At 34.4% G+C, this 15,056-nt stretch overlaps 1 protein-coding gene across 9 annotated transcripts in view; it reads right to left on the minus strand.

Annotated features, from left to right (window-relative positions):
* The window catches only part of HMBOX1 (homeobox containing 1), a 256,421-nt gene that overhangs the window by 140,068 nt on the left and 101,297 nt on the right, over positions 1–15,056 (minus strand). For all 9 annotated transcript variants that reach the window (XM_031950923.1, XM_031950924.1, XM_031950920.1 and 6 more), the window contains one exon: positions 4,568–5,044. In XM_031950923.1, the coding sequence (XP_031806783.1) occupies positions 4,568–5,031 (464 nt within the window). In that variant the 5' untranslated portion in view covers positions 5,032–5,044. The remainder of the gene's footprint in view (positions 1–4,567; positions 5,045–15,056) is intronic.

Here is a 15,056-nt window from a genome sequence, read left to right on the forward strand (position 1 = left end):
TTTTATTTTCACAACAACCCTGGAAGGCAGGTGCTATTATTATCAATTGACTTGCTCATTTCACAGAGCTAAGTGTTAGAAGACAAATTTGAATTCTGGTGTTCTTGTCCCTAGGTCCAGCAAATAAATTACCTGCCCTAGGAAAAAACTTATATTCTGATGAAAGAGATAAATAGTTAACATACATTTTGATTTATTCATTATGTATATGCAGATAACCAACATACATTCATATTTATAAAGATATATGTATAAATACAAAATAAATATAAAGAAGATAATTACCCAGCTAGAGACCCAAACTACACACTACAGAAGAAGCATGGACATGTTTTGCCTTTGAGGTAAGTTTTGAGATATAATGGGTGGTACCAACTTACTGGATGAAAACTATTGATATGGGAAACTATAGGAGAAATTCAAAAATGAATTCTCTATTAATATTTAAAGTTAATCATGTTGATCTGGCTATATATATTTCACTTTTGTTTAAAAATCAAATGACTGACAGTTAAAAATTCAAAAGTATATAAATGACTGTATGTTTTAGAAAAAAATATCCAGAATGTATGAGGTTATAAAAGTTAAATAATTTGAATGCCTACTTTAGTAAAGGATACTTCAAATATCTCTATAAATCAGTATATCTGCTAAAATAGAGATGAATTCACATGTATCTATTTCTAAGTTTTAAGGTAACTAAAAGCAAGCAAATCATCTTTGTTTTCTAACACAGCTGCAAGATAACAACCAACTACTGCTCTGCAATATTTAACATGTATGCAGTTTAAATTTTTTGAATGTCTATATCTACATAACTTTGAGTTATAAAGAATACAGAGTGGGGTAATATCAAAAAATGTGTTTTGCAAGGGGGAAAATGAGCCAATTTAATCTCCCTAACTTATTTAAATCAGTCTGCTTTAAACAAAATCCATCCTGACATCAAAACATAAAGAAAAGGCAACTCTCAATAATTCAAGGGTAAAATATCCAGTCTGTGAATTATTCATAGCTTTGCAGTATGATGATGTTATCAATGCCTGCAGGAGTAGAAACAAGAGCAGGGAAGGAATTCCCCAAGATTGTTAAGGCAATAGCAGTCAAAGATCTGCTAAGACTAAATTTCTAGAAAGCTGGGGGTTGGTGAACTACTCTTTACATGACTCCTGCTCTCCCTCTAATAATTGGTGAAAATGATTTTCTTCTAGATGAATGTAAATGGCTGGGTAGTGAGCTAAAATGGAGTCTTAATGGTTTAATGGTTAATGGTTAAAGTTCTCTCTAAACTCTTTTCCATTTTTCTGTGGAGTTAACATTTTTGTTTTAACCCTCAAATTAATATTATTCCCATTCTAATCTGGTTCTCCCTGTCATCTCACACCTAATTTCCACATATTCCACTGTGATTTGACCCCCTAAACCTATTTCTTTTATCCAGTTTTCTTAACTGAAACCTGGCCATTCCCTGAAGGAACTACCTTTCCTATTCTCTTGTCAAACTTCCCACTTCTCTCTTCCTCAATTGTATCCAAATCCCCAAATGAGGAGGGGGAAGAATAAAATTTCCAACTATTGTAACATTCCCATACTCTGTAGATATTTGTAGGAAAACGGCACAGATTTAGGGCTAGATTATTTAACCCAAACTCTTGGATTTTACAGGTGAGTAAACTGAGGCTCAAAGAGGTTAGAGATATGGCCATAAACTCCAGGATAATGTGGTTCATCGCACATTCTTAGCAATATTTCACTCAATTTCCCGAAGCAGATCTTACACCCTACCTAAATTTTTCTACCCGCAATTCCCAGAAAATATCTGAAGCTTTCCTGTCTCTTACACCATGCCATTTCTAGGCCTAGAATGCATATAACCTCTTTGAAGGAAGTGACAGCCACATTCGTTGGGCTTTGTATCCTAGCACAAAGGACATGTGTAATGCTTAAAAACTGAATTAAATCCTCATCTTATTCCTTATATATCTAAGTATATCCTAAGCATTCATCATTCAGAGTTCAGATAAAAGACTACTTCCTGGTCTATATTCATGCCATATCTTTCATTGTGGCCATCACTTCACCTCTTCTCTGGAACCTATTCCCTGCACTCTGTTTAAATAGGAGAGCTTTTGCTTTATCTTGCCTAAGCCCGAGCCCCCTCCATGACTTCCACCTGGTTCTACCTCCATGCCATACTGCTTCACACTTCCATTTCCCTTATACAGTTCTTAAAGGCAAATCATATCTTGCTTATTTGTACTGTATCTCTAGGCCCTCAGCAGTTCCTGGCATTCGGTAAACATTTAAAAGCTGTGTTTATCATAAATGTAAAAATTTACTTTCATAACATCTCTTCTATACAACTCTCCTCTCCTCTTGCCATCTCTCTTTTTATCACCTCACACCTGGACTCTGGCAAGAACTTACTGGCTGGTCTTCCTTCCTCAAGTTTTCCCACTCTAGTCTATTTTCTGCTCAAATGTGTCAAAGTGATCTTCCTAAAGTCCTAACCAGGTACCACCCTCACATTCTAAATTCCAGTGGCTCCCTATTATCTCCAGGATCAATTATAAAGTCTTCTTTTTATAACCTGTTCTTTCAATAATCTTTGTAGTCTTCCTACATCTTATTATCCATTATCCCAGAGCTCTCCAAGCCTCAGCTTCATCAACTATACAATTTACTGTATTTGCTTCTTCTAAAATCCTCTGCTTTCAAACTGCTAACATACAATACACTATTTTTAATTAAAAATGAATTGCTGTGACAAATTAAAAGCTACTCTATTTGGGTTATGATATGAGCTAGAGGATATGCAGAAGCAACTCATCATTTCAACGGACACCTGTCTGATTCATGACAAAAACTTCCTGACCTTTCTGTGGAAAAAATAATCACTTCTGATCCCAAATCAATTAAGAGCAATAAATCAGGATTTGTAAAAAAGGCCTGAACTTACAAAATTCAATCTGAAATTCAATCTGATAAAACAAAGGTAACCCAGTCTTATATTTGATTAAAGAGAATGAGTGATATACCTATGATACTAATGAGAGCTCACATTTATATAATGCTTGTTTAAGGATTTCCCAAATATCTTATTTTTTCTTCAGCCACACTGGGAGGTAAGTCTCTTTATCATGAATCACATCAGATGAGAAAAATAGACAGACAGTAGTAAGTAACTTGCCTACGATCACGAAACTAGTGAGTGTCCAATCACAGTTGGATTTGAACTCTGGTTTCCTTAACTCCAGTGTTTAGTCCTCTTTCCATTGCTCTTTTCCAGTACATAGGATATCAGTCCCTTGTCTAGAAAGCATCAACGGGTTTTCTACCTCTGCTTGAATATGTATAATCAAAGGGTCATGGGATAACCAATTCCATTTGCAGAAAGCTAATTGTTAGGAAATTACTTCTTTTATTGAAAGCTGCCGTCTTCAAATTTCCACTCATGAAGAGAAAGAGCTTTAAAAACGATTATAAAGTACATCATAAAAATGGTCAGCATTACAAAACTAGGAGGGATTTATATATATCTCATGTCTCTAATTTATTCCAGTATTTTTCTACTAGACTACAATGTCTCTCTGTAACTAATTACTGTTTAACACACAAATAATGTAATTTCCTATACAAAAAAAAATTTTCCCTTTACAATATAAAACACTGCAGGGACTGCAAGTAAAAATCCTGAAAGATAATCTTTTAATTTTGTCTAAAAGAACAAAAAAAAAAAAAAAAAAAAGAAAAGAAATATTTATAAAGTATATTTTTCCTTCTTTTTCACTCTCCAATCTGCTACAATAATAGTATTTAGATTTGCTACAAGAGTAGTATTTAGATCTCATCTCTTCAATACCAAAATCTTTGAATCTGATCATACTACTCGATCATACTTCTGATCATACTACTAGATTAAAAATTATTTTTTAAAAAGCTAACTCAACCTACTGTCAAATAAAAAACTACCTTTTGTTTACATTCACATTCACATTTTCTTAGGCAGCTAAATTCCCACAGAATTGTGTTTGACTTCTTTAGCCCCACATGCAATCAAGCCCTTTTGAGTCTATTTCTGAAAGGTCTTGAATTTTGTTCTCCTTAACTATTCTCACTGTTATTATGCAGGTTTAGGACCCTTTCTTACTTGTGAAACTATAATAAATACCAATTAAATCTTCTCTGCACTTTCAATCTCAACATACATACACACCTCCCAATCATCCTATACATTTGTACAATATTCAATTCAATTCAAAAACTTCTTACTAAATATCCCTTTTGTGCTAAGAATTTGATTTTACTAATGCAAAATTGTGGTTATGTTAAGACATTCCCTTTGCACAAAATAATCTCCTCCAGCATCCAGCAATTGGAATAATTTTACTTTACTAATTAAAGGATAAATCACTATCTAAAATATGAGATATTATTTACTCCTCCTCAAAGATTAGTTACACAATTCTAAAAGTAATATGTTAAGACGTAATGTCATTTACAAAGAGTTTTATGGAAGCTCTTAAAACAATTATCAATACAATATAAATTTATCATCTTGACTAACCTCATTAATTCCTCCACTTTATCATCTACATCTAGGTCCTCTTCTGAGGCTTCAAAACTGTATGATCTCTGACCCATGCTGTTTGCATGATAACGAGTAGGAGACATCTTTCCATTTGAAGTGGACAACCTTTCATTACTTTCCCTACCATTTTGATTGGTAGTACAAGGTTGTGGGGAAGTATCATAACTGTTGCTGGGTGATGGGGACATTCCCGAATGCTGGGTCTGTGTGGAAGCAGTAGCTGTAGAGGAAGATGCTGGGACATTGTTGGTACTATTTCCATAGGAACCACCTCCATAGCTGGGCCTTCTCCCAAATTTGTCATTATGCTCTTGATCGAGACGATCCAAAGTTTCCAAAGCATGGAGAATTTCATGTTTGGTCATTCCAGTACGTCGAAGGCGCTGAAGGAGGTCTATTTGCTCTATAGTAAATCTGGGTTCATCTGTGTAGTGAGACATGGTTTCCAGCAAACTAAAGAAAAAGTAATAAATAAAAAAAAAAAATTTGTTAAGTTACTAGTCACACAAAATAACAAAGGATGCTTTAAAAAGGTGGAATACATTTTCATATAAAATTATATTTAGTTTAAAAATCTCTAAAATCTTTCATATAATAAATCAATAATATTAGAGTTTGATGTGGTTGAAAATATAACATAATGAAGTGTTAACTTTTGTTATTTTCTCCAATTTTAATATATTAATAAAAAATTCAAGTATAAAAACAAGTTTATAAACATTTCAAATGAAAGCAATTTTAAACTTCCCAGAGAATGATTTTATGCCTCAGAGACCTTTTTCAACTTTTAATTTGTAATTCTGGATGAAAAGAATAATAACTTGGATTTATAACAAAAACTTCATTTATGAAGAAAAAAAGACTCTAAACAATGTGATTCACAATACATAAAAACAACCAATACAGAAACATTAAAGAAAGACTATGAGACATAAGCAGCTTATTATGTCTTGTCTTCCAATCCATTGCGTAGATTCTTAAATATACTCTTCTTTTATGCCTTGTTCGTTATTTTTATAAAGGTTAAAAAAAAAATGGAGCTTCTAAGAACAAGAAAGAGAGTGGGAAAAAGAGTATTTCTAGCTCTTTGGAAATTACTTCCATAGCAAAAGTTTCCTTGAACCATTATTGGATATGGATGTGTGTGTGTATTCTTTTTTCTGTATACATGCAAAATATAGACTAGGCAACATATACTGCATTAAGTAGAGATTCTTTCTTTTGATTTCTTTTTTATTTTAATATTTCCCCCAGTATATTCCAAACAAAATTTAATTTTTTTTTAATTCTAGGTTTTTTTCCCTTATCCCCACCCATAATTAAGAAACGAAACACAGATCTCCCACATTAATGAAAATAAATACCCTCAAGAAAAATCAAGTTAAAAATAAAAAGAGAGACAGAGAAAGAGAGACTGCTTTAATCTATATTCATTCACAATCAGTTCCTTATCTGGGTATAGTTAGAATTTTTCATCATAAGTCCTTCAGAGTAGTCAGGGATGATTGCACTACTGAGAATAATAGCAAAGTCATTTATAGTTGGTCATATTACTTTATATACATTTCACTTTGTTTGGGTTCATAGAGGTTCCATGATTCCAGATTTTTTTTTTCTGAGAGCATCCTGCTCATCATCTCCCATAGAACAATAATACTCACAAACACATACCGCAGTTTATTGAGCCATTCCCTAATTGACAGGTATCCCCTCACTTTTCAATTTTTTTGTCCTCAGAAGAGAGATGCTATAATTTTTGTATATATAAGTCATTTTCCTTCTCTCTTCCCCATCTCCCATCATCTCTTTTGGTATGCACACCTAGTAGTGGTATTGGTAGGGCAAAGGATATGCATGAATGCGTAGCCCTTTGGACACAGATCATATCTTTTGATCATTGTACATGGTTCTTATTTTTTTTTTTTTTTTTTTGATGATTCTAATTGTAATTTTTAGCTCCATTGCTCTCTGGAATATCACATTCTAAACCTGCCTGTCTTTTAATGTTGAAGCTGCTAAATCTTGTGTTGTCCTTGGCCCCACTATACTTGAATTATTTCTTTCTGGATGTAATATTTTATAATATTTTTGCAAATATTTACAATATTTTCTCCTTGACCAGCCATGTTCTGGAATTTGGCTATAATATTCCTGGGAGTTTTCATTTGGGGATCTCTTTCAGAAGATGATCAATAGATTCTTTCAATTTCTATTTTACTCTCTGGTTCTAAAATATCAGGACAATTTTCCTTGATAATTTCCTGAAAGATTATGTCCAGGATCTTTTTTTTTTTTTGATCATGATTTTTAGATAGACCAATAATTTTAAAATTCTCTCTCCTGGATCTATTTTTTAGGTTAGTTGTTTTTCCAGTGAGATATTTCACATTTTTTTCCCTATTTTTTGGTTTTATTGTATCTTGATTTCTCACAAAATCACTAGCTTCCATTTGCTCAATTCTTTTTTATTAAAATAACTTTATTACAGAACCCAGCCAGGTAATTTTTTAAAATTATCCTTTGCACTCCTTCTGTTCCTTTTTTTCCCTCCTTCCACCCTCCCCCAAGATGGCAAGAGTCCATACATGAAATGATTAAGAGATCTTGGAACAAATATGTGTCAGAATCAACAGTTTTCTTTTGGCCCGGAAATTGGATTTTAGGGTATAAATAATGGGAAGAAGAACCAAAATGCAAGAGCACATTTCCTAGTGTTCTTTCTTTGGGTTTAGCTGTTTTCCATCCTTGATAATTGAAATGTTAGATCTTTTTGTTGAAGAAATTACTTCCATCAGAATACATCCTCATACAGTATCGTTGTTATATAAAGATTTTGGTTCCCTTTGCCTAATTAGTTCATGGTCTCAATCCTCTGTATTGCCCTCGGTCATTTCTTACAGAAAATAATATTCCATAACATTCAATACCACAATTTTAAACCATTCTCCAAGATGGGCATCCATTCATTTTCCACTTTAGCCACTACAAACAGGGTCCACAAACATTTGGAACAGGTCCCTTTCCCTTTTTAGAATCTCTTTGGGGTATAAGTAGAAAGAGACACTTTGGATCAAAGGGTATGCAAGTTTGATAACTTTTTGGGCATGTTCCAAATTGCTTCCAAAGGGGGTTTCACAATTCCACCAAAAATCAGTGTCCCTGTTTTCCCCATCCTCCAACATTCTGATTATCTTTCCTGTCATTCTGGGCAACGAGGATATGGTATCTCAGAGTTTCTTAATTTTGTTTCTTGATCAATAGTATTTGGAACACTTTTTCATATGAGTAGCAATAGTTTAATTTTATCATCGAAATTGTCCTTTGACTATCAATTGGAGAATGGCGATTTTATAAATTAGAGTCATTTCATATATTTTGGAATTGGGTCCTTTATCAGAACCTTTTGAAAAATGTTTTCCTTTATTGTTTTTAATCTTTCATTAGTTTTGTTTTACAAAACTTTTCAATTTGATATAATCAAAATTTTCAATTGTGTAGTCAATAGTGCCTCTACTTCTTTGGTCCAAATTCTTTTCCTTACAGGTCTAGAGGAAACTATCCTATTCTTCCAATTATTTATGATCTCATTTTTATGCCGATCATGAACCCATTTTGACCTTATCTTGGTTCGGTGTTAAGGGGGTCTTCCTAGTTTCTGCCATACTAATTTCCAATTTTCCAGCAATTTTGTCAAATATCCCTTATCCCAAAACTGGGGTCTTTTGGGTTTTCAAACACTAGATAAAAAGTTATTTTGTTTTGTCCTTTTAACCTAACCTATTCCATTGATCAACTAGTCTATTTCTTAGCCAATACCAGATAGTTTTAGTAACCGCTGCCTTATAATATAATTTTAGATCTGGTACAGCTAGGCCACCTTCATTGCTCAATTCTATTTTTAAGGAATTATTTTCCACAGTGAGCTTTTTTCCCCTTCTTCCTCAATTGGCTAATTTTGCTTTTTAAGGCATTTTTCTCCTCATTAGCTTTTTGTATTTCCTTTTACACCACTACTCTCAATTCTTTTCCCTTTATCTCTTACTTGATTTTCAAAATCCCTTTTGGGCTCTTCCCTGACTAAGTCTAAGTTTTATGTTTCTTGGAGGCTTTGGATGTAGGAGCTTTGACTTTGTCATCATCTTCTGGGTGTATATTTTGATCCTCCTTATCACCATAATTACTTTCAATAGTCAGAAACTTTTTCTGTTACCTGCTCATTTCCCCAGCTTATTACTCAGCTTTTAACTCTTTGTTAAAGTAGGACTCTGTTTCTAGGAGGGAGGGTACACTGTTCTGAGGTTCAGGGGTTTTTGCAGTTATTTTCTGCAAGCCTTCTAGGAACCTAATGAAAAGCATTCTTTTCTGTCCTGGAGCTATTAGAGGTTAGCCTGCCTCACTAAGCTGTAAAATTTATTGTACTAAAGCAACAGAGCCCTGCTTTGCTGATGGGGGTGGGGCTGGGGCTGCAGCAGCACTAGCTCACTTTGTGCTGGGACTACACAATGGATTCCCACCCTGTTGCCACAGACTCTCTCCAGTGATCTTCTGAGTCCTTGAGCCGAGAAGTTCAGAAACCTTGAGCATTGCTGCTGATTCAGAGATCCTGCCAGGAGTTGGGTCTAGGGCTGAGGATGTACTGGGCTCACATGCTCGTTCTACAGACCTTTTCTGTTGACCTTCCAAGTCCTCTTTGGTATCTCTGAGCTGAGAAGTCTGGAAGCCACCAGTACTACTGCTGATTCAGAGATCGACCTGGGTTCAGTCCAAGGCTGGGCTGACACTGAGCTGGTGTGGTCTGCACCTATATTGCAAGATGGACTCCCACCTTGGTTCCACAGACCTTTTAAGCTGGAAAATGTTCTAATCCGTCTTTTTGGTGGTTAGTGTCATTATTTAAAGAAATTTGGATCAGTTTGGGGGAGAGGTTGGACAAGTTCCTGTTTTTATTCCACCATCTTGGCTCTGCATACATTTAAAATTCTAGTAGTGCAGCAAAGTCTATTGTCTAAATATTATAAAATACCCCCTGCTTCCTAACTGTAGAAAGATTACAACAGAATTACTGGCATGTAAATTGGCTCATGTTAAAATTTTATATTTATTTCATGAAGAATATTCATATATGTACGTTCTGATTCTTAGTTTTCTGCTTCAGGTTCTTTTTCCCAAAAATGAAATTCCCTCAGTTCCTAAGTCTACTGGACTTTATAAAAATGTATTATGCCAAGCCAAACTGGGATTATATTTCCTTAAGTTAATTTAAAAAATGTTCCAATGAGGGTCCTTAGAATCTGGCACTTTTTTCTACTCCATGGTGGCTTCTCCAGAACACTGGTTTCAATAGGAAAACCCAAGCAGCACAATGTTCTTTTCTCCTGCCCTAGAGAGAAATAAAGTATCTTCTCCTCAATGGAAAATGAACTGATTCTGAATCGGAACAGTGTTCCTCTCTAATGCTGTGCCTTTTCAGTTAAGCAGTAGGCCTCACTCACTATACAACACAGTGGTCAACAGGGTAGGGTTTGGGATTACTTATATGGATAATAAGATTTCTGAATCAGGGGTTGAAAATTTCAATTGGCTGTGACCACTATACCTATTTTTTAGTAAGTATTTACCTCAAATACACTCCAGCCTAGTCAATCTGACCAGCTAGCTTTTGCTTAGAGAGCATTTTATTTTCAGCCTTTATGCCTTTGCATAAGGGGATCCCTATATCCCTATATACTCCCCCTCCTGAAACGAATTCAAAAAGGAGGCTGTACAGAAAAAGAAAATATTCAATTATTCACTTATTAAGCATTTATTATCTGCTGACTTGCCAGTCATTATGCTAAGTGCCAAAAGTACAAAGAAAAGTAACAACAAAAATCCCTGTGCTGAGACCCAAGAGAAAGCATCATCACAAAAACTTCAACAAAGGAAAGTATCCAATATGAGGTGTTCAAGAGTATCAAAGGTAAGAAATGTTTAGAGGATCAGAATTTAGGTCAATTAGATTTGGTAATTATATAAACGTTAGTAACTTTGGAGAACAGTTTCAGCTGAATGATACAGCTGGATGCCAGATTACAGAGGGTTTGGAGAGTAAGATAATAGTACCAAGAATAGAAAACTTTTAAAAGTTTACTTGAGATGGGGGAGAAAGAAAGTGAGATACAGGCAAACAAAGAGAGCTAGGATGTATAGGATGATAGTGGAAGTGGTAGGCCAAGGGGACCTTTTATTGGTGAATTTAGGATGAATTTTGAAATAATTTTTATTGATTAACTTGATGATGGTAAGATCAAATGATGTGTTTTAAAAATGATAAATAGTATGAATATGCATTAAAAAATCCCTCACTTTAACCTAATCATCTCTACTACTTATCATCCTATAACATATTATCATATTATACTCTCTCATCTCAGCTAAACTTGAAAAAGCCATACCATTAAAAATTTAAGTTGGAGAGTATTTTTAGATTGGACAGAAGAAACTGGTAGATAGGGAAATAAAATTATAGAAAGGAAATAACAGACTATAATCTTCTGAAGAAAAGGGGATTAAAACCCACAAAAATCACCAGGATTTCTATATGTTACTAACAAAGCACAGCAGCAAAAGATAAAAAGAGAAATTCCATTTAAAATAACTGTAGACAAAATAAAATATTTGGATCTCTACCTGCCAAGTCAAATCCAAGAACTATAGGAGCACAATTACAAAACAGTTTTCATACAAATAATGGATGTAAATAATTGGAAAAGTATCAATTGCTTGTAGGTGGTCTGAGCTAATATAATAAAAGTGGCAATTCTACCTAAATTAGTCTACTTGTTCAGTGCCATACCAAACTGTCAAAAAAATTAATTTACAGAGCTAGAAAAAATAGCAATTAAATTCCTCTGGAAAAAGAAAAGGTCAAGAATATCAAAGGACCTCATGGAGAAATAAAAAATGCAAAGGATGGTGGCCTAGCAGTACCAGATATAAAACTCTTATAAAGGAGCAGTCATCAAAACTATTTGGTAACAGCAAAAAAAAAAAAAAAAAAAAAAAAAGTAAAGTAGAAGAGGTTAGATACACATGACACAATAAACAATGTCAGAAAATCAAGATAGAACTACACCTCATTCCTATACCAAAATAAGGTCAAAAGGGGTAGATGATTTAGATGTAAAGGGTTATACTACAAATTAGGAAAGCAAAGGATAGTATATACCTAAAGGTCTTTGGAGAAGGGAGGAATTTGTGTTAAAAAAAAAAACCAAGATAACATTATGAAATGCAAAATGGATAATCTTGACTACATTAAATTAAAAAGGTTTTTGCACAAACAAAACCAATACAGCCACAGTTAGAAAGGAAGCAGAAAGGTGGAAAATAATTTTTACACAGTGTTTTTGATAATGGCCTTATTTCTAAGTTTATGGAGAACTGACTCAAATTTATAAGAATACAATCATTCTCAAATTGACAAATGGTCAAAGGATATAAACAAAATTTTTAGACAAAATTAAAAGCCATCTACAGTAATGTGAAAAAATGCTCTAAATTATGACAGATTATAGAGAAATGCAAACTAAGACAACTGTTGAGTTACCACTTCATACCTCTGACATTAGCTGAGATTACAGGAGGAATGTGGGAAAACTGGGACTCTAATGCATTGTTGGTGGAGTTGTGAAATGATCCAATCATTCTGAAGAGCATTTTAGAACTATGCTCAAAGGGCTAAAAAACTCTGCATACCATTTGATCCAGCAGTGCCACTATTGGGTCTATATCCCAAAGAAATCATAAGAGAAGAAAAAGGACTCATATGTATAAAAATGTTTGCAGCAGCTCTTTTTGTGGTGTCAAAGAATGAGTAGATGCCCATCAACTGGGAAATGACTAAATTATGGTATATGAAAATAATGGAACGTTACTGTTCCAGTAAAAAAAAATGATAAACAGACTGATTTTAGGCAAGTCTGGAAAGATTTACATGAACTGACACTGAACAAAACAAGCAGAAGCAAGAAAACATTGTATACAATAACAGCAAAATTATGTGATGATCAACTATGATATATTCTTGGTTCTTCCCAATGGTTCAGTGATCGAGGCAATCCCAATAAACTTTAGATAAAAAATGCTATCCACCTCCAGAAGAACTATGGAAACTGAATGCAAATTAGATATACCTGCTATGATCATTTTTTCTGCTTTTTTTTCCTCTTGTGGTTTTTCCCATTTGTTCTTATTTTTTTTCTCCCAACATAATACATATGGAAACATATAAGAAAGAAATGAATATACATATATAACTGAAAAAGTTGGTTTTTTTTTTTTTTTACATGTTATTTGGGAAAATAAAAACTAAGAAAAAAAGGAGGTCAGGAAGATATACATGCATGTGCACACTCACACAGAATGAAGTTTAGTATGATAGGGGAGAGACACAGACAAATAAATGGTCAGATGATAGCCCTTGCTTAAGTACTTTTCTTTCCTCAAAAGGTGGAGATTAGGCAGGAAAAAGGAACAGCAGGAAATGGAAGCTTTTTCATCTTTTCTTTTTGAAATTCTAATTGGTCCTCTAGCTAAGAGATTTGCGTGGAGACTTTTATTTGTAGGTGATTTGGACTTATTTTCTTCTTTTCAGTTAATATCTTGGTCATCCCAGGGGACACCATCATTATGGTTCCTTTTGGGGGTTTTGTTCATTCGTTCCTTCACCTTACCTGAAAATTCTAAAGTGGAACTTTTTCTCAGGGTTTAGCTATGGTCACTTGTGGCAGGATCACTTGCTAACTTTGGTTGACCTGGCTCTTTGTACCTTATCAGGAAGACAGTGCCTGTAATAGGCTGAAGCTTGAGTTGCTGCATTGAAGTCCCAAGCACGTGAGGCTGAATAGTAATTGGACCACACTCTATTAATATACATGCTTGGATAAAGAATGGCCCCTGCCCACTCTTTGTGCAAGTCCTGATGTGTTGTATAGGAAATGACGATTTTGGTGGGTGGAGGCAGAGGGGCAGGAAGAGAGGTGGGGAGAGACGACTGGCTGGCTTCTGGTCTGGTGGCTTCTGGCTTCTTGACTCAGCTGCATACATTGCTATTACAAATTCCCCTTTACCTCCGATCCTTCTTCACCTCTACTGAGAATAAAGATTGAAGATTTTTCCTTAACCTGAATTCCTGACTCCAGCTGATTTTAAAATACGTGGTCATCACAAGTGCCCTCTTCTGCTCCATGGCACTAGCTCTCAGGTCTCTTCTCCAGGTTGAAAGGGATTAATGCCACAACTGTCTTATGCTCCACAATTGTTTCTTTTAGTTAATGACAACTCCCTGTTCCATAGTTCCTATTTTTGGTTGCTTACTTGTCTGTGGTTTGAATCTGTGATCTTTGGCGGAAGAAATGACCTGGTTTCTTCTTCAATTCTGACCACTTCTCTAATCTTTGAGTAATTGTCAAGACAGCTAGGATTCCATATTTTTTGTTTTTCCTTTTAAACTATATGCCTTACATCAATTGGAGAATGGTTGGGTAAATTGTGGTATATGAATGTTATGGAATATTATTCTTCTGTAAGAAATGACCAGCAGGATGAATACAGAGAGGACTGGAGAGACTTGCAAGAACTGATGCTGAGTGAAATAAGCAGAACCAGGAAATCATTAAATACGTCAACAACGATACTGTATGAGGATGTGTTCTGATGGAAGTGGATATTTTCAACAAAGAGAAGATCTAACTCAGTTCCAATTGATCAATGATGAACGGAAGCAGCTACACCCAGAGAAGGAACACTGGGAAATGTTGCATTTTTTTCCCCCAGGTTATTTTTACCTTCTGAATCCAATTCTCCCTGTGCAATAAGAGAACTGGTCGGTTCTGAACACATACATTGTATCTAGGATATACTGTAACATATTTAACATGTATAAAACTGCTTGCCACCTAGGGGAGGGGGTAGAGGGAGGGAAGGGAAAAGTCAGAACAGAAATGAGCGCAAGGGATAATGTTATAAAAAATTATCCAGGCATATGTTCTGTCAATAAAAAGCTATAAAAAGTAAATAAAAATAAACTATATGCCTTGGTTGATTCTCTGCAGTGCTAACTATTTGAATTCTGTATCTTTTTTTTAGATGTTCACTCACAATTATTTGAATTCTAAGGTTGTTGGTACTGTAAATACATATAAAAAAATCTTGGTCAGAAGTGTTAAAAAGTGTCATTTAAACTACTTTAAATGTGTCTAAAATTTCTTTGAAAAAATTTTAATAGCTTTTTATTTTCAAAATACATGCAAAGATAATTTTCAGCATTCACCATTGCAAAACTTTGTGTTCCAAATTTTTTTCTCCTTTCCCTTTTCCTATTCCCCATAGACAGCAAATAATACAATATAGATAAAACATGTGCAATTCTTCTGTTATGTTTTACATTTATCATGCTGCATAAGAGAAATCAGATCAAAAAAGA

Source organism: Sarcophilus harrisii, chromosome 2 (genome assembly GCF_902635505.1).
Source record: "Sarcophilus harrisii chromosome 2, mSarHar1.11, whole genome shotgun sequence".
NCBI classification, from domain to species: domain Eukaryota; kingdom Metazoa; phylum Chordata; class Mammalia; order Dasyuromorphia; family Dasyuridae; genus Sarcophilus; species Sarcophilus harrisii.